General features: G+C 56.2%; 2 protein-coding genes and 1 long non-coding RNA gene across 17 annotated transcripts in view; 2 read left to right on the top strand and 1 right to left on the bottom strand.

Annotated features, from left to right (window-relative positions):
* MMEL1 (membrane metalloendopeptidase like 1) overlaps window positions 1-3,624 on the top strand; it is a 40,205-nt gene extending 36,581 nt beyond the window's left edge. For all 5 annotated transcript variants that reach the window (XM_055261748.2, XM_055261751.2, XM_055261749.2 and 2 more), the window contains 7 exons: window positions 61-119; window positions 571-690; window positions 1,506-1,639; window positions 1,752-1,817; window positions 2,231-2,326; window positions 2,626-2,702; window positions 3,175-3,624. In XM_055261748.2, coding sequence (XP_055117723.1) covers window positions 61-119; window positions 571-690; window positions 1,506-1,639; window positions 1,752-1,817; window positions 2,231-2,326; window positions 2,626-2,702; window positions 3,175-3,274 — 652 coding nt within the window. In that variant the 3' untranslated portion in view covers window positions 3,275-3,624. The remainder of the gene's footprint in view (window positions 1-60; window positions 120-570; window positions 691-1,505; window positions 1,640-1,751; window positions 1,818-2,230; window positions 2,327-2,625; window positions 2,703-3,174) is intronic.
* PRXL2B (peroxiredoxin like 2B) lies at window positions 2,798-7,488 on the bottom strand. Of its 9 annotated transcripts, none has more exons than XM_055261760.2 (7): window positions 7,295-7,488; window positions 6,950-7,154; window positions 6,471-6,522; window positions 5,810-5,873; window positions 5,638-5,733; window positions 5,223-5,309; window positions 2,798-4,852 (listed from the first exon to the last, which is right to left on the bottom strand). In XM_055261760.2, exons 1-7 carry the CDS (start codon window positions 7,355-7,357, stop codon window positions 4,835-4,837), a joined length of 585 nt encoding a protein of 194 aa, XP_055117735.1. In that variant the 5' UTR covers window positions 7,358-7,488; the 3' UTR covers window positions 2,798-4,834. The 9 variants fall into 9 exon arrangements, with proteins under 9 accessions (XP_055117735.1, XP_055117732.1, XP_055117734.1 ...); XM_055261757.2 differs by having other exon boundaries at window positions 5,638-5,713; window positions 7,295-7,483; XM_055261759.2 differs by having other exon boundaries at window positions 2,798-4,782; window positions 5,223-5,341; window positions 5,638-5,713; window positions 7,295-7,481.
* A 1,058-nt stretch (window positions 7,489-8,546) lies between these two features.
* LOC134735582 (uncharacterized) lies at window positions 8,547-25,932 on the top strand. 3 transcript variants are annotated; one of them, XR_010118799.1, is made up of 3 exons: window positions 8,547-10,336; window positions 19,076-19,252; window positions 23,540-25,932. It is a non-coding gene; the product is annotated as an uncharacterized lncRNA (long non-coding RNA). The 3 variants fall into 3 exon arrangements; XR_010118801.1 differs by having other exon boundaries at window positions 23,536-25,303; XR_010118800.1 differs by lacking the exon at window positions 23,540-25,932 and adding an exon at window positions 19,464-20,618.
* Window positions 25,933-25,950: the final 18 nt, after the last annotated feature.

Consider the following 25,950-nt stretch of genomic DNA (forward strand, 5'->3'; position numbering starts at 1 on the left):
AGAGCCCAGAGGGAGGGTCCTCAGAGAGGCAGCTCCCAGAGACTGGCTTGTCTATCACAGCTGGATCATCGGGGCTGCAGTGGTCAATGCGTTCTACTCCCCAAACCGAAATCAGATTGGTAAGTTCCTCCCCCTCCCTGCCTGCGCAGGCCCTTTGGTGCCAGAGTTGAAGGGGTGGCTTGCAGCCCCCTGCCCATCCCTTCCTCCTGGGGGCACCCCAGCGTGTTCTCAGAACGCTCTCCTACGTCACCCCTCGCCGCCCCCGTGGGGAACATTCGCTCCTGTGCCCATGAGCGGCTCGGGGAGGGACTTAGCAGGTGGCACAGAGCCTTTCCTGCAGGCAGAACAGGATGGTGGGAGGAGGCTGGACTGAGGTCCTGGGTCTGCCAGGCACGAGCCCGCCCAGCCTCTGAACCTCCGTGTCCTCATCTGTAAATTGAGGGAATCCTGACCTCTGCCTCCCGGTCTGTGGGATCAAGTGTCAGAACCCCTGGCAGCGCCATCCCTGAGTCTGGCACACAGGAGATGCGTCCACTCACAGCTTATTCTTTTTCCCGCCCTTGGGGACAGTATTCCCTGCCGGGATCCTCCAGCCCCCCTTCTTCAGCAAGGAGCAGCCACAGGCCTTGAACTTTGGAGGCATTGGGATGGTGATCGGGCATGAGATCACGCACGGCTTTGACGACAATGGTGAGCGGCCACCCCTCCAACCACACATGTCCTCCCCTTTCCACAGAGAAGCAGCCAGGAAGGGGCCTGGGAGTGCTCCATTCAACCTCTTCATGGTTTCAGTGGGGACACCAAGGCCAGGTCCTCAGGGAGCTGTGGGGGCAGAGCAGGCTTTGAATGCCAGGCTGGGGCCCTGTCTGGGGGCACTGACTCCCGGCATGGAGGAGGGGACCCAGGGACTCCAGCCCATGACCCTCACTCCACCTGGCACTGGGCACTTCACCTGTGACATGGGGATTACGACACTGCCCAGCACAGCAGTGAAGCCCAGATACCAGCCTGGGAGACTCTCCAGACAGCCGGCATCCTCCACCAGGGGGGTGTGCCACCCCCGCCACGGCCATGCTGACCTCTGCCCCTCAGTGGGGACTGCCCTGCCTGGGACAGGGGCCCCGGCTGGTTTTCCAATGTGGCTCGGCCATCGGGACCTTCCGTGGGCAGCCCTTGTCCCCAGGGACCACATACTCCCCTCACCTGGGGCTTAGAGTTTGGGCATCACAGGAGGAGCCCTTAAACCATGGTGCCTCCAAGACCACAGGACCCAAGTGCTAGGCCCTAGCCTCAGGGGGTGGCATGGGAGACCACTGAAGCCCTCCTTCTCTGGGGGCTGTGTAGCCCCAGACAGTTGCTGCCCCCTGGAGCTCGTGATGCTCTTCCAGGCTCAGCCTACTCAGACTGTGGGCTCTCCGTACTGGGGCTGGCTGCAGGAGGGGCAGGAGCGGCCAGGCACAGTGCAGCCAGGGGCGTGTGGGCAGCCCTCCTTTGCCCCTGCCCAGGCCGGAACTTCGACAAGAACGGCAACATGATGGATTGGTGGAGTAACTTCTCCACCCAGCACTTCCGGGAGCAGTCGGAGTGCATGATCTACCAGTACGGCAACTACTCCTGGGACCTGGCGGACGAACAGAACGTGAGCACTGCCACCAGCACCGAGGCTGCGGGGGGACAAGGGCCCCAGCCCTGGCCCTGAGGGAGAGGGGAGTCAGGGCCAGGGCTGCCCCAATCCTGTCTCCTGTGTGCAGGTGAACGGATTCAACACCCTTGGGGAAAACATTGCCGACAACGGAGGGGTGCGGCAAGCCTATAAGGTGGGGCCTGGCAGGGGAGGGGGCATCAGCGTGGCAGGGGAGGGGTGCCAGCACGGCAGGGAAGGGGGCATCAGTGCGGCAGGGGAAGGGGTGTCAGCCTGTCAGGGGAGGGGGTGTCAGCCTGTCAGGGGAGGGGGCACCAGCACATCGGGGAGGGGGCATCGGGGGCTCATTCAGGACAGGTGCCGTGTGGTGGGCTGTCTGGCCAGGGATCCCCCCAAGAGCCCAGCTCAGGGGTCCCTGAGTGATTGAGGTGGTGGGCGCTCATCCGTGGGGTGTGCGAGGGGCCCTTGCAGCAGCAGGACCCCCACAGGGGTAGCTCCTGGAGCCAGACCTCTGCTCTGCCCTGAGATCTGAGGGTTCTGGAGTCCAGGCTGACAGGCCTGAGCCCAGCTCCTGTCCGGTGCCTGCAGGCCTACCTCAAGTGGATGGCAGAGGGTGGCAAGGACCAGCAGCTGCCCGGCCTGGATCTCACCCATAAGCAGCTCTTCTTCGTCAACTATGCCCAGGTGGCAGCTGCAGTCCTGGTCCCACCATCCCCATGCTTCCCCACTCATCTCTGGAGGGCCTGCTCTGGGGCACCTCCGGAGACCAGAGCCCAGCGTGGAAGGCCCCTTGGGGGAAAAGCATGAGGGGCAGGGGGCGGGAGCTGGACAGGATTCCAATGCTGATGGGAGGAGGGGAGCATCTGCTGGCTTCCCTCACCCCACCTAGAAGGGGCAGCCTGGGGATAGTGGAGACCCTCCCCCACCCCTCCTGGCCACCCCATCCCCATCACCTGTAGCCACGCCCCCCCACACGCCCACAGGTGTGGTGCGGGTCCTACCGGCCCGAGTTCGCCATCCAATCCATCAAGACAGACGTCCACAGTCCCCTGAAGTACAGGCAAGTCTCCCATGCCCACAAACCCTTTGCCACCAACAACCCCCTCACCCCCACCCCAGTGGCCTGTAAGAGTTAAAAGAGGAAAGCACAAAAACTGGCTCAACAGACAGGTTTATTTTGGGAATAAACCTGAGAGGGGCTTCTGGCCGATTTCGGTCAGGAACATTCTCTTACAGACTAAGGGCATTTAAGGGTTTAGGAAGGGGGAGCCTACCGCAGGCTGCGAATGTTTCTGTGTGAAGGAGAGTTTTATTGCAGAGTTGGAATATCTCTGGCTGGAAGGGAGGTTATTCTCGGGATTGGCATGCTTCTGGTCAGATGGGGGTTTATCTCACGGTTGAAATGTTTCTGCTCATACTGACATGAGCCATTAGGCTGATGTTTTGGGCTGGTTTTTAATCACGGGGAACTTAAAATGGCCGTGTTTGTCCAAGATGGCAATGCTCCTGCTGTCACACCCACCCACCCTCAGGGTACTGGGGTCGCTGCAGAACCTGGCCGCCTTCGCAGACACGTTCCACTGTGCCCGGGGCACCCCCATGCACCCCAAGGAGCGATGCCGCGTGTGGTAGCCAAGGCCCTGCCTCGCTGTGCAACCCACGCCCACCCGCTGCTCGGAGGCATCTGTGCAAAGGTGCAGCCAGTGGCGACCCAGTGTACGTCCCGCCCCGGCCAACCATGCCAAGCCTGCCTGCCAGGCCTCCGCGCCTGGCTTGGGTGCAGCCACCTGCCTGACACCCAGGGATGAGCAGTGTCCACTGCAGTACCTGGCCCAGAGCCCCCTCCACAGACACCCACGGGGCTCAGCGCCCCCGTCACAGCCCTATAGAGACAATCAACTGTGTCCTGCCCACCCTCCAAGGTGCATTATCTTCCAACATCTACAGCTTCAGACTTGAGCTAAGTAAATGCTTCAAAGAAATCAGAGGCCTTGCTTGTCTGGGAGGGACCAGGGTGGGCAAACAGGTAGCAGTGGCCTTGGGCTAAACAGCTGCCCAGGGGTGGGAGAGAGTGACAGCTGGGAGCTGATGGGGAGGGAGCCAGTTCCATTCAAGTCTCCTAGGGTCCAATGCTAGGGCCAGCAGTGACCAGGATGCCCCCAAGTGCCTGCCCCCAGGAACCACACGTTCAGATGCGGGGAGCCCCACTGGGGCACCGGGGGCCTAGAGAGCTGCAGCTGGGAACCTAAATTTTAGCTTTGTGTAACTGAAAGCCAGAGGAGGGGCTGAACGCAAAGGGACGCAGTGGGTCACCTGCTATGCATTTTTAAATGGCCACTTCAAGGGTGGGATTGGGGGCGGGAAGGGAGCCGGGAGACCCGCAGGAGCCCACAGTGGTCCCCAGGTCTGGACTAGGGAGTGCAGGGAGGGCTGCAGTTGTCATCCGCCTGCATGGGAGGGGAGGGCCTGAGCAGGTAGTCTGACCTGGGAGGTAAGGGGCTCTGCTCTGGGCCTGTTAGGGTCCCCAGGGAAAGGTGGCCAAGAAGCTGGACGCACCTAATTAGACTAAGACCCTCCTGGGCCGGCCGCCCCACAGGTCATACCCAGCAGGTGCAAACAATGATTCTGACATCAGTAAAGGGCCTTGGGGCAGGCTGGCCCATCACCTGAGAGTCTCCAGGGTCCACCCACCCCACCAGGTGGAATCAAGCCCATCTCTGCCCTGAAAACCCAACTCTCCTGAGTGGCTCCCACCAGACACGGGCACTGACCCTGACCCTGCTGGAGCTGACCCCACGCTCCTCTCCTGACGTGGGCTGGGATATGTCGCCCTTGAAGAGAGTGACAGGGCAGTGAGGTTACCATCCCCAGTGCCCCACAGGCCAAAGGCCCAAGGTCTCCAGAGAGACTCGCAGAGCAGGAAGATGACACCGGGGACTCACAGCTACCCTGCCCGCCCTGAGGGCCCCAACAGTGAGCGAGGCGGGGGCTGTGGGGGATGCAGGGCTCGGAGCCTACGAAGCAGTGCATGGTCAGGAACTGCAGTTTTAATGGCTCGTTGCTGCCGGCAGATCAGGAGAGGTTCGGCATCCTGGCCCAGCGATTCCAGAACAGTTCTTCCAAGCGGACTTCCAGCACACCTAGGGCAGCAGATGCCACCCAGATCCTCAGAGGCCAGGGCCTTCGCCTCCCTCACACCTCTCTGTCACACTGTGGGGACAGCAGGGTCCCATGGGGCCGCTGGACACTGAACCAGGCAAATGCCTGAGAGGGCCCCCTTGGACAATCCCCAGCTCTCCCGAGGCTGAGAGGACACGCCTCTCTGCCTACCGCCCCATGTGTCACCCCCACCTCTGAGGACAGCCCCGAGGTGCCTGTCCATCCAGCCATGCTGCCCTTCGGCCCCTCTCAGCCTGCCCCACTCTGCAAGTGGGGTCACAGTGGCATCCACATCCCAGGACACAATTGGCATGACGCCCAGGGTGCTGTGGCTCAGCTCCCAGCCAAGCCGAGTGCTCCTCCCAGGGGACCTGGGGACAGGGCGCGGGTTGGCAAGCAGTGCCCCCAAGGCCCAGCTCACCTGAGGCGGGTCGCTGGCACAGACCTCCGCAGAGATGTCCAGGACCTGCAGGATGTGCTCCTTGGGGACGTAGTCGCCTGGGGACTTCTGGACGAAATGAAGCAGCACTTTATCACCACCTGTAGCAGTGGGCAGGCAGTCACGGCACCCCGGAGGCTGCCTGCACCTCACAGCCACGTACCAGGAGGAGGGAGGGCAGGGCAGCCCTGGCCAGCCATATCCCCCACCCGGCTACCCAGATGAGTGAGCTGTTCTGCCACGGCCCCGCTCAGCCCAGCAGACACGCAGAACCAGGCCACATTGCGGCAGAGGGGCTGTGATGAGATTGACAAGCCAGAGAGAGGGCCTGGGCTGGGCCACCAAGTTCAGCAAGGCCCTCCCTGAGGCAGTGGCTGGGGCCCCTCCCTTGACCCACCTTTGCTGACCACCAGCAGCCCTCCGTTCTGCAGCAGGTCCCCAGACAAGTTCCCCTGGATGCCAACAGCCTTGGCCTGTCAGGAGTGGGCACAGCCTGGGTCAATCCTAGAGGAAAGGCCCCTGGGAGCTCCCACCACCCCCCGGCCTGTACACCCTTGACCCCCACAAACCTTGGCAGCCACATCACGCACGGGCTTCCCCAGAGCTGCCGGGAGGATGCTCAGGCTGTTGTACCTGCGAAGACACCAGGTCGCTTGGCCAGACTCCGGAGAAGCCTGGGTCCAGAGCCTGCTCCAGTGTCCATGAGACCAGTTCCTAGGTCAGGCCCCACCCCACCCACCCACCTCACCAAGGCTCAGAGATGGCACAGGAGGCCAGATGAGCAGCCAGCCCAGCCCACCGGCAGGTTGGACACCGAGCCCAGTGGCTGCTAGCCGAGGGCCCACAGAGGGTGCAGGGAGCATGGATGGGGCCCCAGGCTGGGTGCGCCCAGGGATCTGGCTCAGCTGGCAACTGCCAAGCAAAGGAAGCAGCCTGTGGCACAGACACCGGAAAGCTAGGATGGCCCCTGATGGGGCACGAGGCTCCACCCCACGAGGTGGTCTGGACACCGAGAGTAAGCCCTAGACAAGGTGGCTCATTACAGTTGCCCAGCACCCAAGAGAAGGCCTGGCAGAAGGGCTGGTCAACAGTGCCACCAGAGCCGCCTTGCCCAGGAAGGCCCGAGTGGACAGCACCACAGAGGGCAGCAGGGAGAGGAGGTGGCAGGGAGTGGTGGGCACCCCTGGGCCCTCCACCCCACGCTACCCAAGGGTGCCCGCCCCCACTCACCGCTTGAAGCCCAGCTCCTTATAAAGCTGCTTGCTCTCATCCAGGTAGAGTTCTGGAAAGTGGAAGCCACGTGTGTGCCCCAGGCGCAGAACCAGCCCCCAACCCACTCACCACCAAGAGTCACCCTCCTCCTTCCGACCGTCTGTTCCTCTGCCCACCCTCCGTGCTCAGCCCACCCACCCAGGGCCGGGAGGGGTAAAACAGGGCTGTGTCCCCCCTCCCCTCAGAAGAGGGGCTGAGTCCCAGAGGCAACAGGTGGAACCGGCGGGGCAGAGCTCTCCCAGACCCTGCTGCTGGGCCCAGGTCTGTCCAGCCACCAGCTGCGGGGCGAGGAGGCAGGGAGAGATGAGGGACGCTGACCCGTGGGCATATCAAGGCCACTCCAGGAGACAGAAGGGCCGGGGTTGGGCAAGAAAGGGCCCAGAACGCCGAGTTTAGGGAAGGGTATCTGCGCCGCCGCGGCGGGGAACAGGACGCACCTCCCGCGAAGTAGTCGCCGTCCAGGAACTCCTGCAGACCCAGAGCCTCGGGCCCCACGCCCACCAGGCGCACGCCGTGCTGGTCCAGGAGCCCAGCGAGGCTGCTGAGGTCCTGGGCGATCCAGCGGCACACCACGCACCCGAAGCGCCGCAGCCCTGCCACCACGCACGCGCACTCCCGCCACAGGCTCCGCAACTCCACGGCCTGCCGGGCGGCTGGGTCAGGGGCGCGCCCCGTCGCCCCCAGCCCCGCCCCAGACCCGCGGCCCCCACCACGCCATCGCTGCCAGGACGCCCGGGCAAGAGCCAGGGACGCGCCCACCGTCTGCGCCCACCCGGCCTCACCTCCCCGGTCACCGCATGCTTCAGGATGCACGCGTCCACGCGGGCAAGGTCCACCGTGCTCATGGCGGCCGCCGCCAGCCCTGGTTCCCGGCTCCCCGAATCCCCGGTTCCCCACTCCCGGATCCCGGCTCCCGGCTCACAGATCCAGCCCCAGGCCCCGCCCCGAGATGCCCCGGTCCCGCCTCTCTCGCTGCCGCCGAGGCCCCGCCCTTTCGGGCTCGTCTCCGCCCCAGGCCCGCCCCCAAAATGGCCGCAACGCGCCCCGACCACGCCTCTAGCCACGCCCCCTGCCGCACCCCGAGCCCTGCTCCGCCCCCTCGGATTCTCCCCTTAGTCCCGCCTTCTTTCCCCTCCTACTCCAGGCCAAGCCTCGAGATCGTGGCGCCAAATCCCGGGTCCGCCTGCTTGGGTCCCTCCCGCCTCCTCAATCCGGGTCTTGCGGGACAGTTGCTGTCCCGCGTCCCGGTCCCGCCCCTAGCTCCGCCTCCCCGTTGGGCCGCAGACTTGGACCCCGTCGGCCATTGGCGCAGCAGGCGGAGCTGGGCGGTGCGCCTGTGCGGAATGCGGCGGGAGGCGGGCAGCGGGCTCGGGGTGGTCCCGGGGGGCCCCGGGGGGCGGCTTGGTACGGCGGGCTCAGGGGTGGTCAAGGGAGCGGCGGGGGTCTCCCTGCGGGCTCGCGCGAGACTGGGCTGGATTCAGGGTTGAGGGGAGAGGGTGAGCGCAGGGGTCGCGGGCATAGGGGACCGCGGGCCGGGAGTCCCAGCCGTGGGGCGGGGGGGGATGCGAGGGCTTAGCCTTTCCACGTTGCCAGGTTTTCGCTTGAAAATCCCCGCAAATGCGGCAGTATCTCAATTATCCATGGACGTGATGTCTTTAATCATAAAATACTGTTCATGTCGTGCCGGTTGCATATCAGCTTTTAACCCGCCAAACCTTGGGGCGAAATAGACCCCGGGGAGATAAGCACAGCTCCCAGAAGTGCACTGCGGGTCAGGCGCCTGGCAGATGCGTCCTGTTCCTCCCCCACTGCAGCCCTGTGATAGCTTTTATCACCGAGTTGGGGTGAGGGCCGGGTCACAGCTTCACCCAGCCTGGGCTCCCACCTGGGCGGGCCCAGCCTGACAGAGTCTGTGCTCCTGGCACGGGGCCTCACTCCCCAGGCCCCAGGACAGCTCCAGGGGCCTGGGTGGGCTGGAGAAGGAAGGGGGAGCCCCCACACTGTATTCCAAATAACGGGAGGCCCGGGGGGGTGCTGCTGCCTCGCCTGTGCCCTCGCCCTGGAGTGGTGAAGGTCCAGACTGGGAAACGGAAGTCGTTACTATGTTAGAAAGGGCAAAAAGCAAAACGAGGAAGGGGAAGCACGAGGAGGGAGGAGGTGTGGCAGCTCCAGAGCCCAGGAGTGCAGCCCCCCAGAGACTAGGGCTACCCCTCTACCGTTTCGGGATGTGCAGGAGGGGGCCCCTCTACCATCTGGGGCTGGGCAGGAAGGGCCCCCTTCCCACCGTCTCGGACTGTGCAGGAGGGGGCCCCTCTATCTTCTGGGGCTGTGCAGGAGGGGGCCCCTCTATCTTCTGGGCCTGTGCAGGAGGGGCCCCTCCACTGTCTCAGGCTGTGCAGGAGAGGGCCCCTCTGCCGTCTGGGGCTGTGCAAGCAGTGAGCAAGCTGCCGCCTCCTTGGGAGCTGGGATCCCAGACGGGATTCAGCCATTTTCAGAGACGTTCCCAGAAACGAGAATGCGAGATCAATTCCTCGCCTGGCATCTCCCACCAGCGCCATCGCTGCAGCAGCCTCACTGGAAGCCAACAGGCAGAGGAGAGTGGGAAAGGAGCTTGCAGCCTCCCAGCACCAGTGATGCAGAGCAGAAGGTGGCTGGGAGGCTGAGAAGCCATAAGAAAATAGCAGGGCCAGCCCATGTGGCCGCTCAGATACGTGCTATGTGTGTCTTTGCATATGTAGGGGCTGAAAAACTCCACCTCCAGCCATTTGAGGTCCTGGCTGGGCCCAAGAGTGAAATCAAGATAAGACAGATCATCATGCCAGTGTATTTGATTCAAGTTGGATGTAGCTCGGGAGCCCTCCTAAGGAAATGAAGACCCGGTGAAGCGGACTCAGTCACTCGTGTGCTGAGTTGGACAGAGAACAGTGAGGTTTGAGGAAGCAGCTAGATGATGTGGGGGGCTGAAAAGGTGAGAGGCATTTTATCAAGGACTGTACAGCATTTGCTGGGTCTCGTCTTCTCATCCTTGAGGATCAGAGCTTTCTAGTGTAGGGAGAGCATCTTTCACCTGGGAATTTCATCTTCTGCTTTTAAGAAACACAAGAGAGATCAGAATGATCTTTTTGCACCTGTTATTTTTTTAACTGCCTTTAATTCCTAATACTGACTGTGCCAGAGCAGCCTATTTTGGGGTGGCACCTTAACTCTGCATACTGTACATATCTGGCACACGTCATTTAAAGTAAATAGACAGGCTTGCTTACTTTTTACTCAGGTGCAACATAATTCAGAAAAGTGCAGACATGCTCAGTAGACAGCTCCTTCTACACGGTTGTCGACTTCCCTTCATCAATGACGTATTGGTCGGCTCTTGCTAGGCTGTGTTGCCAAAACAACTCACAAGCCTGGGTTGATCACAGCAACCAAGTTTCCCCTCCCACTCAGGTTTCTTGTCGGCCACGGGGTGGCTCAGCTTCTGATGCCTCCTTCATTCTGGGGTCCAGGCTGAGCAAGCTGTGGCTCTCTGGAACATGCCGTTCTCCTGACCAAGGGAGGACGTGGAAGAGAGATGGAGAAACCATGCCACACTCTCCCAGCGGCCATACACAGCTGGGATGTGTCGCTTGCACTCCCACGCCACTGGCCAGAACAAGTCATGTGGCCAAGGAGGGGCAGGGAAGAGCACTTCCTCCTCCAGATGGTGCCAGCTCTGGGCCTAGGTTTTAGCTTTTCTTACAAGGGAAGAGCTGGCCCGTTACTGCGTCAGGGATGCTGACAGAAGACATGAGACTCCAGGTCAGAGACAAAGGACTTTGTCATTCATGGTATGGCAGGCAGGTGCTCACCTGTGTGTTTGGTCTTATCCCCTTGCCCCCAAATTCCATGGGTGCCATGTAGGTGGGCCTGGGTGGGCACTGCACAGTCAGTGGGTTTGCATGGCCACTGAGGAGCCCTGCACTGGGGGAGTCGGCTGTTTCTGCAGCAAGAACTGAGCAAGCTGCTCTTTGTCCCTTGAGGACTCTCAGGGCAAACCACCCTGAGAAATGGGGGAGGGTACTCAGGGCCTGCATTCCTGGCACACACTGTGAGAGGTGGGGGGCACGAGACACTCGTGGAGGACTGCCCTCTTAACAGGAGAAGCTGCCAGTACCAGAGGCCAAAGGGACTTACCCAGAGATTTCACCGGCATCCCTGGGCTGCCTGGTACCACATATGTGAAAACAGCCATTTCATGTAAGCTTGTCCACTCAGTAGCATGAAGGTGCAGGGGTGTCTTAGTCTATTAAGGCTGCTATTTAATTTAAAAAAAAAAAAAAACTACCACAGATGGGGTGGCTTCTAAAGAACAGAAATTGATTTCTCACATTTCTGGAGGCTGGAGGTCCAAGATCAAAGCGCCGGCGTATTCAGGGTCTGGCGAGGACCCCTTCCTGGTTCCTAGATTGCTTCTTCATGCTGTGTCCTCACAGGGCGGAAGGCACGAGGGGGCTCTCCGGAGCCTCCTTTTTAAAGGCACTAACTTTGGCTGGGCACGGTGGCTCACGTCTGTAATCCCAGCACTTTGGGAGGCCGAGGTGGGCGGATCACCTGTGGTCAGGAGTTCGAGACCAGCCTGGCTAACATGGTGAAACCCTATCTCTACTAAAGCTACAAAAATTAGCTGGACGTGGTGGTGCATGCCTGTAATCCCAGCTACTCGGGAGGCTGAGGCAGGAGAAGCACTTGAACTTGGGAGGCAGAGTTTGCAGTAAGCCGAGATCGTGCCACTGCCTTCCAGCCTAGGCGACAGAGTGAGACTTCGTCTCAAAATAAAATAAAATACATAAATAAAAGCACTAACCCATTCCCAAGGGCTCCACCCTCACTACCCACCTAAGCACATGCTGAAGCCCCACCTCATAATGTCATCGCATTAGGGATTCGGTTTCAGCATATGAATTGGGGGAGGGGACACAAATGGGGGAAATTGGCTCCACTGTGTGAAAATTGTCAATACTAAGGCAGAGTCACTTATGTCAGGACCCAAGCAAAACGGAGCTGGGAGGCCTGGAGGGAAGGTCCCTCATGCTCAGGTGCCTAAGATGAGAACTGTTACAGGGACTCTGACAGCACACAACATTCCAGATCAGCTGCTCCTATGAAGACATCTCCCCCGCAACAATCGTGTTACCCATGAGTAATCACCAACCCTCCAATAAGCTCCTGTACCCCGTGAGGTTTGTTCCAAAACAATCTGTGTAGACTTTCTCTTCTCAGCCCTAAAAGAAAGATACACCTACGGTCCCCCACAGCATGCATATCCCAGATTGCAATCCCCTGCCATCCCCCAGTAAACTTTGTTTGGGAGAACCAGCCTCCCTGTTGTTTATTTTACATTGACAAGTTGCAGCATCGTGGCCAGCAGCAGAAGTCCTACTGGAAGTCCTACTAGGCTTCTTGAGTCTGTGGGTTGGTATCTTTCATCAGTTTGGGAATTCTTTTATTTTATTTGTTTGTTTGTTTATTTTGAGATGCAGTTTTGCTCTTGTCGCCCAGGCTGGAGTGCAATGGCTCTATCTCAGCTTGCTGCAACATCTGCCTCTTGGGTTCAAGCGATTCTCCTGCCTCAGCCTCTGGAGTAGCTGAGATTACAGGCACCCACCACCACGCCCAGCTAACTTTTGTATTTTAGTAGAGACAAGGTTTCACCATGTTGGTCAGGCTGGTCTTGAACTCCTGACTTAAGGTGACCCACCCGCCATGGCCTCCCAAAGTGCTGAGATTACAGACGTGAGCCACCGTGCCCAGCCAGGAATTCTTTTTTTTTTTTTAACCACTGTCTTACAATGATGTCTCATTCTTTCCTTCCTTCCTCCTTCTTATTCTGGGAAGCCCCATACACATATATTAGATATTTTAACTAATGTGTCTTGTTGAATCAGAGTCACATAAGTCTCCTGTTCTCTGTTGTGCTTTTGTTTCCCACGGGTATTTCGGTGACTGTTTGCAGCGTTTCTGTTGCCCTGTCTGTCTCCCCTCCATGGTCCACCTGCCACCAGGTCCAGTCTGCCATCACCCGTCTCATGACACTGACCTGCAGCCCTGGGATGTCCATTTGGTTCTCTCATATAGGTTCCAATCAGCTGTGGAATTCTCCATCCAGAGATCCCATTAGACGGCATTTCCTGCTTTTAGTAACACATGAATGAGTTATTTTAAAATATCTGTCTACTGACACCCACATCTGAGGTTCTGCTTCTGTTGCCTCTCTTTTGTTTTCTTTTTCTTTTTTTTTTTTTTTGAGAAGGATTCTTACTCTGTCGCCCAGGCTGGAGTGCAGTGGCACAATATCGGCTCACTGCAACCTCCACCTCCCGGGTTCAAGCGATTCTCCTCCCTCAGCCTCCCAAGTAGCTGGGACTACAGGCGTGCACCACCATGCCTGGCTAATTTTTGTATTTTTAGTAGAGACAGGGTTCACCATGTTGGCCAGGCTGATGTTGAACTCCTGACCTCAGGTGATCCACCCGCCATGGCACACACTTCCTGCCTCTTCTCATGTTTACATCTCTGTTCTAGCCCCGGGCCCTGCAAACCTTAGGGGAGGTGTGCCCAGTACACAAACACACGTGTGTGCACAGAGATAGGTCATTGTCAGGGCGTGGGGAGATCGCAGGACCTGCATCAGACCAGGGCTTGTTCAGATGCTGGCTCTGGCACCGCCCAGCTGGGTCACTGTGGGTAAGTCACCACCTTGTCTAAGCCTCAAGTTTCCTCATCTGGAAAACAGACCCTAGTAACCACCTTTGCCAACCGCACACTCAGTTATCAGCCACTCTGGCAGGCTCACCTTGCTTCTGAGCAGCAGGAATCACAGGCCCGCTGTGGCTGAGAGGATGCTGGAGCGCTCCAGCTCCATCCCAAATGGCCCCTGGCCCCCGCCATCCTGCCCATCCCCCTCCAGCAAAGCCCAGGATGTCCCTATGAGAAGCCTCAGGGACTCAACCAGGTGGGCAGGCTGCAGAGGACACCTGGGAAAGGGCAGCTGTGTTTCCCCAAGTCCCACCCTATATACACCAAAGATGGGATTTGATCAACTTTCTTTCTTTTTTTATTATTATTATTATTTTTGAGGCAGGATCTGGCTCTGTCACCCAGGCTGGAGAGCAGTGGTGCAATCTCAGCTAACTGCAACCTCTGCCACCCAGGCTCAAGTGATCCTCTCACCTCAGCCTCCCAAGTAGCTGGGACTACAGGTTCCGCCTGGCTAATTTTTGTATTTTTAGTAGAGATGAGGTTTCATCATGTTGGCCAAGCTGGTCCTGAAGTCCTGACTTCAAGCAATCCACCTGCCTTGACCTCCCAAAGTGCTGGGATTACAAGCTGAGCCACCGTGCTCCGCCTAAAAATTATTTTGTAATTGTGATAAGATATACATGACGTAAAATTCACCACACGGAGCATTTTAAGATCAGTTCAGTGGCATTAGGTACATTCACATTGTTGCAGCCATCACCACCATCCGTCTCCAGAATTTGTTGACAATCCTAAACTGGAACGCTGCACCTGTGAAACACTAACTGCCTCCCCCAGCCCCTGGCACCCACTGCTCTACTTCCTCTGTATAAATTTGACAACTGTAGGCTCCTCATAGAAGTGGCATCATAATGGCGTTTGTCTTTTATGAATGGCTTATGTCACATGGTGTAAATTCCTCAGCATCCATCCATAGTGCAGCCTGTGTCTGATCTCCTTTTCAAGGCTGAGCACCTTCCACTGGACCTATCAGCCACATTTTCCTTATTCTTGTACCTGTTGATGGATTTTTGTGTGGCGTCCATATTCAAGCTCTTGTGAACACTGCGGCTGTGAACCTGGGTGTGCAAATATGTTCTCAAGTCCCTGTTTTTAATTCTTTGGGATCTATACCCAGAAGCGGAATGGCTGGATCACATGGTCATTGTAGTTTTAATTTTTCGAGGAACTGCCCTAATGTTTTCCACAACATCTGCACCATGTCACATTCCAGCCAGCAGTGCACGAGAATTCTAATTTCTCCCCTTCCTCAGCAACAATTATTCCTCTCCAGGCCGGGAGCAGTGGCTCATGCCTGTAATCCCAGCACTTTGGGAGGCCGAGGTGCGTGGATCACCTAAGGTCAGGAGTTCAAGACCAGCCTGGCCAACATGGTGAAACCCCGTCTCTACTAAAAATACAAAATTAGCGGGGCATGGTGGCAGGTGCCTGTAGTCTCAGCTACTCAGGAGGCTGAAGCAAGAGAATGCCTTGAACCTGGGAGGCAGAGGTTGCAATGAGCCAGGATCTCACCACTGCACTCCAGCCTGGGCGACAGAGTGGGACTCTGTCTCAAAAAAAAAAAAAAAAAAAAGAATCTTACTGTCTGTATTGGGGGCTTTAAAAGAAGCCATCCATCCCGCTAGGCCTGAGGTGGTCTCCCCGTTGTTCTGATTTGCGTTTCCCATTTCCCTAATGCTTGGTGGCACCGAGCCTTGTTTCAGGGGCATGGTGGCCATTTGTGTGTTTCTCTATTCTAGTTCTTTTCCAGTTTTTCACCCAGTGGTTTGTTTTTGATGTTGTTGGGGTGTGAGGGTTCTTTACATATTCTAGACGGAATGCCTTATCTGATACATTTTCTCCTAGTCCATGTGCTGCCTTTCATTCTATTCATTCATGTTTATAAAGTCCCTTGTATCTGTTTTACACGTTTCTGCCTGTCCTTTTCCTGTCATACCCAAGAAATCAAGAAATTACTACCAAGTCTAACATCAAGAGGCTTGTGTTTTCCTTTGAGGGTTTGAGAGTTTTTTGCTTGTTTGTTTTGAGATGTAGTCTGGCTCTGTCACCCAGGCTGGAGTGCAGTGTTAGCAAGGATGGTCTCGATCCCCTGACTTCGTGATCCACCCACCTCAGCCTCCCAAAGTGCTGGGATTACAGGCGAGGGTTTTAGAGTTTTAGGTCATACATTTAAAACAAGCTCCAGCTCCCGCAGAGTGGAGCTGCCGCCAGGGGTCACAGCCCAGCGTCTGGAACGCAGTGGTGCACAGACTAGGGAAGGCCCAGGCCTGGGGGGGTCTTTCCGCAGGGTCCTGGAATGTTGCTTAGGGGAGGCTGAGACCAGACTGGCAGTCACCTGACTGGGAAAGCACCAGGCCCTGTGGAAGTCCCCATAGTGACAGTCACGTCCTGGCCGCGTGGGTGGGTGTGGGGGAGGGACCGCAGGGAGGCAGAAGTCCTTGTTTTTTCTTGCAGCCAGGCACGGGCGGGACCTGAGCAGCCCCAAGCTGCGAGTCACTGCCACTGCTCCTTCTGTGCCCAGTGCAGCCCCAGCTCATGGGGTCTGGGCCGCCTCTGATCCCGTGCTCCCCACTTCACATTCGGGGTTCTGGCTTCCCCGCTGTGAGCCTGTCTCTCCTCCGTGGGACAGGCCAGCCTGGGCAGCCATCCCTGTGCTCACTGCCCAGCATATAGTGGGTGCCTCATAAATGTGGGCTGAACAGAGCCTGCCCCTGGGGGCCCCCTCACTGCCAGGCATACAGCAGGTGCCTCATAAATGTGGGCTGAACAGAGCCTGCCCCTGGGCCCCCTCACTGCCAGGCGTACAGAAGGTGACTCATAAATGTGGGCTGAACAGAGCCTGCCCCTGGGGGCCCCAACTTCCAGACATAAAGTAGGTGCTTCATAAATGCGGGCCAAACAGAACCTACCCTGGGGGCCTCCACTTCCCTTTGATGGGGGCAGAGACCCTCTGCCGGGCAGCGGCCACCCAGTGCCTGGGACAGGTGCCCCCTTCTCCCACCCTGGCCTATCTCGGGGCGTCTGAGGGAGGGCGGGGCTGTGCCCCCCACTTCACACTCGAGGGTCTGGCTTCCCCACCTGTGAGCTTGTCTCTCCTCCGTGGGAGGAGCCGCACTGTCGTTTTCACTTTCCATGATGACCATTCAGTGAGAAAAGATGACGGCGGCTTCTGCATTTTAAAAGGAACTGTCTGCGTAGCTGCCGCAGGCAGGCCCCGTGCTCGGGCAGTGAGGCTTCGGCCCTGAGAAGGCCCCGACCCCACGGGCCTGGCCCTGGCTGACAGGGAGCTGGAGTCCCCCGCCTGGGGCAGCCCCTCTGCACCTGGGGTGGTGGAGCAGGAGCCTGGCTGCCAGCGGGGCTTTCCTCCCAGCTCTGGGAGCCACCTTGCTGCAAACACTGTGACTTCCAAGAGCCTCCGTCTCCGTTTGACACTTAATCCTTTAGGTGACTTTTTGTTTTTTTCTTTTTTTTTTTTAGATGGAGTTTTGCTCATCGCCCAGGCTGGAGTGCAGTGGCGCAATCTCAGCTCACTGCAACCTCAGCCTCCCAAGTAGCTGGGATTACAGGTGCCCAATACCACACCCAGTTAATTTTTGTATTCTTCCTAGAGACGGGGTTTCACCATGTTACCCAGGATGGACTCAAACTCCTGATCTCAGATGATCCGCACACCTCCGCCTCCCAAAGTGCTGGGATTACAGGCGTGAGCCACCATGCCTGGCCTAGGTGACTTTTCATGGTGAGATAAGGCACAGGCATGGTGAGCAGTGTGGCAGAGGACCTGTGTGCAGGGCCCTGTCTCCCCCCCGGGGACCCCTTCATCTGGGAAACCTCCACTGCAGGACAGGGACGCTGTGTCGTCAGGACGCAGGGTCTCTCCAGGGCACCCGGCCTCCTCTGAGCCTCTTTACACTGTTTGGCTGAGTGCTTTCTGCTCTGTGGCAAAAGGTACATGATGTTTAATTGACCATTTCAGCTGTTGGCAAGTGTGCAAATCAGTGGCTTTAGTCCATTTGCAATGCAGCTGGACCCCACCCTTTCCTGATTGCTGCAGGCCAGGGCTGAAGGCGGGGAGGGGCCTGTGCAGCAGCCTGAGACCGGCTGTCTAATGGCAGAGCTCCTTTCTGGGAAAGCCATGGGTCCCCTGGGGCCAGCCTTCCCCCAGCAATGGTGGTTCACGCGTCTCTCCATCCCACTTCCCATGCAAAAGTGACACAGGCAGGTACAAACCCAAACAATGCAGAAGTGGAGGAGAGAGAAAGTGAAAGTGGTTTCTGAGCCCCTCCAGCCACCCTCTGGGGACACCTGCCTGGCATTCTTCAGACACAAGCACTCCCTGCAGCCAGCGTAGTCGGTGCTCACTGGAGGGCTGGCCAGGCCTGGGAGCTGATCCTCTCGGCAAAGTTCAGCCCCAGGGATGAGCTCAGCCGGAGAAGGAGAGCTGTTTGCCTCTGGGGCTGCTGCCCTGGCGGAGCCACGCCGGGAACCCGAATTCCAGCCGAGATAGTTCTGGACCCAGTTGTGTCTCCCCTGATTTTCTGTGTGGAGACTTAAGCCCCAGTGACGCTGCATTTGGAGGTGGACTTGTAGGGAGGCAGAGACACCACGTGCCCTCTCTCTGCCCTGGCCAAGGGGAAGGCCAGGTGAGGACATAATGAGAAAGTCCCTTCTGCAAGCCAGGAGGAGATGCTGCCTGGAACCAACCCTGCCTGCGCTGGCTCCGGGTCCTCTTGCCTCCAGGACTGTGGGAAAATGCTGCCCATGGCTTCAGCCACCCAGGCTGTGGGACTTTGTCCTGGCCAGTTGAACAGATTAACACAGCCAAGAAAAGTGTACACATGTGGGCAAATATACATACACAGAGAAGCAAACAGTGCTGTGGGGAGGGGACACCAGACCTTGAGGAAGTGAACCCAGGGCAGGGCTGGGCCGGGAGTGGCTGGGGTGGGGAGACCTGGGTTTGCCGGAACCCGCGGTGGAGCATGTGGAATGCGACCTCCTCAGAGCCTGTGACTATCAGGGAAGGAGTGGCCCGAGGAGGCCCTAGCAGGCTGCCAGGGGCAGGGCTCCTATGGGTGTCAACGTCTTCTGAGAGTTGGGCACAGCTTGGGCTTTTCCCAGGGTGGGGGCCCGACCTCCCAGGGGCTTCGAGGCTGGGCCAAGACTCCCGGATTCGCCGGGCGCGGTGGCTCACGCTTGTAATCCCAGCACTTTGGGAGGCCGAGGCGGGCGGATCACGAGGTCAGGAGATCGAGACCACGGTGAAACCCCGTCTCTATTAAAAATACAAAAAAATTAGCCGGGCGTGGTGGCGGGGGCCTGTAGTCTCAGCTACTCGGAGAGGCTGAGGCAGGAGAATGGCGTGAACCCGGGAGGCGGAGCTTGCAGTGAGCCGAGATCGCGCCACTGCACTCCAGCCTGGGTGACAGAGCGAGACTCCGTCTCAAAAAAAAAAAAAAAAAAAAGACTCCTGGATTCATCAGGCTACAGCCACGCCAGGGTTGTGGGCCACGGGTCTGTTGGGTGCAGACAGACCCAAGGGATGGACAGACATAGGACAGCCTGGTACCAATTCCCACTTAGAAACATCACCTGCTTCAGGGTCCATATGACGTCCAATAAAGCACACCCGCCGTGAGCCTGTGAGCCTTGAGTCTGGCAAGTGCCTGCCCTCACATAACCACCATCACTTTTGTGATGAAGACATTTCCAACAAAGTTCCCTTGTTGAGCTTTTATGGACTGAATGACATTTCCCCCAATTCACAGGTCTAAGCCCTACACCCAGTGTGACTATGTTTGGAGATGGGGCCCTCAAAGAGCTGATTAAGGTGAAGAGACATAATGATGGCCAGCGCTACACAGGAGGAATGGTGTCCTTATAGGAAGAGGAGGCGCCAGTGTCCTGGGGGCAGAGGGACCACCCTGTGAGGACAAAGGGAGCAGGTACCATCTGCAGGCCCAGGAGGGAACCAACCCCACCTGCCCCTGCATCTTGGACTTCCAGCCCCCAGAACCATGACAACATTGCGTTTCCATTTCTTGAGCCCCCAAGTCTGTGGCCCTTTGCTTTGTTTTGACACCCCAGCAACATGAGCCCCTTCCCAACCCCTCCCCAGCCCTGGCCCCATCATCCTTGACCTCTCTGTCCCTACAGGTTAGATCTGCCTGTCCCAGAATTTCACTTGAATCACAAAGTGTGGCGCCTCGGGGCCTGGCTCCCTTCACATGGCCTGATGTCTGCACGTTCATCTGCCATGCAGTGTGTGTCCACGGTTCATTTTGTGTTGCCACGTAGCATCTCATTGTGTGGCCCTAGCCCAGTGTGCTAATCCGTTCACCTGCTGGTGGGTGTTGCAGTGGTTTCCAGCTCTTGGTGATCACAGGGAAAGTGAGTGTGAACTTCCGCACACACGTTTTGCTGAGGACAACTCCTTCCATTTCACTTGGTTATTAGGAGTGGAGTTGCCGGGTCCTAGGGAAGGTGTGCGTTTCTCTCTAAAAGAATTTGCCAAACCGATGTCCAAAGTTGTACCATTTCAGGCTCCTGCCAGCAGCACGTGGGAGCTCTAATTACCCCATGTCCTTCCCACACTTAGTATGGTCAGAACTTTTCCTCTCCATCACCATGATGAGTGTGGAGTGGAATCTCACGGTGGTTTAACGTCATTTTCCGAATGACTGGATGCTGACCACCCTTTCGTGGCCACTGGGGCATGGCTTTGGTGCAGTGCAAATCTTGCCCATTAAAAAACAATAGTGCTGTTTGTCCTCGTATTGACTTGTAAGAATTTTCTCAGAGTGTTGGAATTGTCACCCGATGCGCGTTTGCCTTTTCATTTCCTGGTAAGCATACTTCCAAGAGCAGGAGTCACTAGTGTCGATGAGTCCCAATTTCAAACATTTTCTCTCGTGGCTCTTGTGTTCTGTGTCCTGTCTAAGAAATCTTTGCCCACATCCAGGTCACAGATATTTTCTCCAATGTTTTTCCCAGGAAGCCTTATACTTTGAGCTTTACATTCAAGCCTATTGTCCATTTCAAGCTAATTTTTTGTGTCATGTAGGTAAAGATTAAGGCCATTGCCCCCTGTCATTTATCCAGTATTCCAGAAATTGTTTGCCAAAAAGACTGTCTTCTTCATACTGCATTACCTTGACACCTCTGTCAGAAATGTTTGCGTCATCTGTGAATGGGTCTCTCTCTGGCCGCTCCTGTTTCATTGGCCTATTGGCACTCTTCATGCCCGCCCCACTCTCTCTCAATGGCTGAAGCGCTACAGTAAGTCTTTAAGTCAGGAAATGAAAATACTCCAACTTTACTCTTCCTTTTCACTATTATTTCGGCTGGTAAATGTCCTGTCTGTTTTCATATACATGTTTAGAATCAGTTTCTTGATTTCGACGACCAAGCCTGCTGGAATGTTGATTGGGATTGCATTGGTCCATTTGGGGGATAATGCGTATTTTCCTCATAATCGGTCTTCTGATGTATCCATATGCCATGGCTTTCCAGTTATTAGAACTTCTTTCACTTCTCTTGGCAACGTTTTCACTGGCCTTGAGGGTATTTTGTTAAATTTCCCCTAAGCACTTCCTGTTTTTTTATGCAAATATGTTCTTGTTTCCTTTATACTTCAAATTCCAATGTTTAGTTTTTAAAATATTGGCCTTGCATCTTGTGACCTTGATAATAAAGTGACTAGTTCTCATAGGCATTTTGTCGATTTCTTAGGACTTTTATACACATGAGCACATTCTCTGCAAAGAGGCAATGTCTTTTTCCCCCTTTGTGTCCGATCTCTATGCCTTCCATTTATTTTTCTTGTCTTGTTGTACTGGCTAGGACCTCCAGTACCACGTTGAGTGCAGGTGGTAGGATGGGAGTCCTTGCCTGGCTCCTGACCTTTAGAAACACACATCCTGTCTCACCTGCAGACTTGACGCACGGGGCGACTCTGCATGCCGTCCCCTGGGCTCAGCTTCTGCACCACTCCCTGGTCTCTGCAGCTCTGTCTTGCAATTTCCAGCTGCCATCCTTCTGCTTTTATCCAGCCCATTTCTCTTTTGTGTGTGTGTGTGTCTTTTTTTCCCCTTATTCTGCAGAAGAGGGTCTCTCTATATTGCCCGGGCAGGTCTTGAACTCCTGGGCTCAAGCTATCCTCCCACCTCTGCCTCCCTAAGTGCTGGGATTACAAGCATGAGCCACTGCACCAGGCATAACCAGCCCGTTTCTTAAAATGTGAAGTGGGTTTCTTGTAGTCAGCCTTTAGTTGGCTGTTGGTTCTGTATCTGATATGGCCATTTCTGTATCTAATTGGACTATTTAGACCAATTATATTCAAAGTCATTACCTATATGGTTGGATGTGGGCACACCATCTTTCTATTATTTGCTGTTTCATATTTCTGATTTCCCGTTGTCCTACCTTCTGTTTGATTATTTCTGTAGTATTTAATTTCATCCGCATGGTTGCCTTCTTAGCGATACATCTGTGTTTTCTTTATTTAGTGGTTATTGCAGGATTTGTGACATCCATCTGCACTTATCACAGCCTATATTCAGGTTGTGACCACTAAACACGCCTGCACCTTCCCACGCAGCGGGAAATGCAGAAGAATCTCACCGTCATGCACTTGCCTTTTCCCTTCATAACTTATACTACTGTCGTAGGTTTTAATTGTATATGCTTTAAGTGTCACAATGCATCACTAACATGTTTGCATTAAGCATTTTATTATTTTTGAAGATATTTAAAAATGAGAAAAAATTTCCTCCCACATTTGCCATTTCTTTCATCCATAATTCCTTTGAGCAGATTTCAATTTCCACATGAGGCCACGCAAGGTGGCTCACGCCTGTAATCCCAACACTCTAGAAGGCCAAGGCGGGCAGATCACCTGAGGTCAGGAGTTCAAGACCAGCCTGGCCAACATGGTGAAACCCCGTCTCTACTAAAAATACAAAAATTAGCCAGGCGTGGTGGCACACACCTGTAATCACAGCTACATGGGAGGCTGAGGCAGGAGAATCCCTTGAACCCAGAAGGCAGACGTTGCAGTGATCCAAGATGGTACCACTGCACTCCAGCCTGAAGAAAGAGTGAGACTCCATCTCAAAAAAAACAAACAATTTCCCTATGAAAAAACTTCCTTGTGCTTGAAGAAAGTCCTTGGATGTTTCTTGTCATGCAAGTCTGTCTGCTGCTGAGAAATTCTCTCAGCTGTCAGTATGTCCTCAGTCTTTGATTTGCTTCCATATATATATATATATATTTGAGATAGGGTCTCACTCTGTCACCCAGGCTGGAGTGCAGTGGCGGGAGCTTGGCTCACTGCAACCCCTGCCTCCCAGGTTCAAGCGATTCTCATGCCTCAGCCTCCAGAGTAGCTGGGACTATAGGCGTGCGCCACCATGCCTGGCTAATTTTTGTATTTTTAGTAGAGATGGGATTTCACCATGTTGGCCAGGCTGGTCTCAAACTCCTGACTTCAAGTTATCCGCCCACCTCAGTCCCCTAGACTGGGCCCGGCCTCCAGTTCATTTATTTTTGTAACTTAATAGACAAGGTCTTGCTCTGTTGCCAGAGCTGGCCTTGAATCCTGGGGCTCAAGTGATCCTCCTGTCTCAGCCTCCGAGTTGCTGGGTCCACAGGCAGAGGCCACCAAGCTTGGTCTATTTTTGACAGACAGATTCACTGGGTTTGGAGTTCAAAGCAGAAATGTTCTTTCAGCATCGTAAAAATGTTTTGCTTACCTTCTGACCTGCACCATTCCTGGGGACAAGTCCGCGCGGCCCTTATCTTTGCATCTTTGTACCTAAAGGTGGCCTCACCTGACCCCAGTGTCCAGGTCCCCTCTGTGTCCCTGGTTCCCGGGCATTGATTAGGATTTGCTGTGCAGTGCGTGCCTCTCTATTTACCCCTCTTGGGGTCTGTTGATCTTTCTGCATTTGTGGGATCACAGTTTTCTTGTAGTTTAGAAAACTTTCACTGCTTTTTCTTCAAATGATTTTCTGTTCCTGCCTCTTTCTGTTTCTCTGGGACTCTAACTGCACTTCTGTTAGGCAGCTCGATATTTTCCAGGAGATCTTTGAGAATATGTTCATTTATTCATTTCCTGTGTGTTTTTCATCTGGGGTAGATTCTGATAGTATATCTTCAAGTTCACTGGTGTTTCCTTTTGAGCTGTCTAATGTGTTGTTAATCCGCCTGTTTTTGTTTTTGTTTTGAGGCAGGGCCTCCTCTGTCGGCCAGACTGGAGTGCAGTGGTGTGATCATGGCTCTCTGCAGCCGTGACCGCCGGGGCTCACGGGCTCAACTGATCCTCCCTCCTCAGCCTCCCAAGTAAGTGGGACTCCAGGTGTGCGCCACCAGGCCTGGCTAATTTTTGTCTGTTTTGGAGAGATGAGGTTTTGCCTGTGCACAGGCTGGTCTGGAACTCCTGGGTGGATGCGATCCTCTTGCCTCAGTCTCCCAAAGTGCTGGGATTACAGGTGTGAGCCACCACACCTGGCCTAATTCTACTGTTATCGGCTGAACTGGATGCCTCCAGAATTCACGCTAAGAATGGGAAGGGATGAAGAGATTGGACTGTAAAGAGGTGACTGGCTGAATGAGGCCATATGGGTGGGCCCTGATCCAGAATGACTGGAGTCCTCCTCAGAGGAGGAAGTTTGGACAGAGACACGTCAGGGAACTGCACGCACAGAGAAGAGACTGCGTGAGGACACGCGGAAAGACACCATCTGCAGACCACAGCCGAGCTCCCAGGGAGCGAAACCTGCTGCCACCCTCATGCCAGCTTCCAGCCTCCAGGCCTGAGACAGCATTTCCATCGGGGAAGCCAGCCAGACCACGGCGTCCTGTGACGGCCACCCAGGGGGACTGGTGTGCCTACAAGCACGTTATTCATTTCAGGCCTGGCTCTTTGTTTTGTCCTTCGTTTCTCACACCAGGCTTACATTTTCCTTTAGAGGACGTTGTGATTGTCATTTCAGGGTCCACGTCTGACAGTTCCACCATGGCTGCCCTTCTGGGCCTGTTGCTGCTGACTCACGTTCCCACGGCCACCTTTCCCTGCATCTGGGCATAGCAGCAATTTCTCACTGGATGCGGGCATTGTGCTGTGATGGCTTTGATCACCTGGCATTTTTGTTGGGTTGGTTTTGGCCTTCCTTTAAAGGACGCTGCGCTGTGTTCTGGTGTGGAGTTCAGCTCCTTGCTGTTCACTTTGGTCTTCATGTGGCTGGTTCTGAAGCCTCTTAGAGCAGGTCCAGCCCAGCCTTTCCTGCAGGAAGAGTCCAGCCCCACTCCCAGGACGGGCCCTGCTGGGTGGCTGCTGACAGCCCAGGATCCTCCAGGACTCTCCCCCTGGCGGTCGGAACTCCTATCTCCCACCTGTGAGTTCCAGGGGCTGGGGGTCCACAGTCCCCTAGGGTCCCACCCACGCTGAAGAGTCCACCTTCCACATGCATGGCGCCCGACTCCGGAGGCCTCAGAGACCCTCAGGCAGCCTTCTGGAGCTTTCTGTCTGTGCAGTTCCCTCCCTTCCGGAGCTCTGCCTGCCAGGTCCCTCTGCAGATGCCTCCCTGAGCCCTGACCTCCTCCTCAGCCCCCAGGACTGCCCACCCTGCCTGGACGCCCACACCTGCTCGACCATCCTGAATGGGCCTCCACCCCAGGGCTGCGGTGACCCTGGTGCTGTAGCCTGCCTGCCCCTCCTGCTGGGGATCTGGCTCCATGGTGCCCTGGTGCTGAAAACAGTTCATCCTGAGTTTCAGTCTTGAGCTTTCGTGGCAGGAGGGAAACTACTGGCTGTGTTACTCCTGTGGCTTCCTGTTCTGGCCATCCTGCCAACTCTCCTGCAGGTGAGGGTGGGCGCGATCCCCAAGGTCCTTTCCACCAGATGCCACTGAGTCCCCCAGGGGCCTGGGCTGGACCTGAGAGGGTGTCACCTGGCTGAAGTCAGGACCAGGAAGGGCAGGGGGCAGGAAAGGAGAGGGGGCAGGGCGGGGTGGAGCAGGCATGCTCGGAGGGGTGGTGTGGCCTCCATCCTCATGCATGGCTGCAGGGTCATTCCCCTCACCGCTTCTACCTCCAGATGTGGGGAAAGGGGCCTCGTCCCGAGCATTAAATGAATGTGTGGCTCAGAGGCCTGGTGAAGCTCCTGCCAGTGGGACCCGGGTCTGGCGGGTTCCCGGAGCAGGTGGAGAGGCTGGGCACCCGGAGCAGGTGGGGAGGGCTGTGCACAGCGGGTGTCACTGATACTGGGATTTCTCAGTGGACACAGTTGGGAAGTGTAGGTCAGATGTAGATCCGGGGTTTTTACTGGGCAAATCTGACATCATTTGAGCATCAGAATCAACAGCAATAGCCTCGGACGGAGCCACAGAGGTCAGGAGAGCCCACTGAGAGCTCAGCTGTTGGGATATGAAGGGGCGGCCAGGGCTCCTCTCTGGGTGGAGTGAACCCCCAGGCATGATGGGAGGAGGGCAGGGGTCCCCCAAACAGCCCAGCGGACTTCCTGGAACTCCTTGTTCAGCAAGAAACACCGGGAGGTGACAGTTTGAGGAGAAACAAGATATTTACATCCTCCCACAGCATCTCCCCAAATACACTGTTTCATGACAAATACAAAACAGGAGCC

This window comes from Symphalangus syndactylus, chromosome 22, assembly GCF_028878055.3.
Source record: "Symphalangus syndactylus isolate Jambi chromosome 22, NHGRI_mSymSyn1-v2.1_pri, whole genome shotgun sequence".
Lineage (NCBI taxonomy): Eukaryota > Metazoa > Chordata > Mammalia > Primates > Hylobatidae > Symphalangus > Symphalangus syndactylus.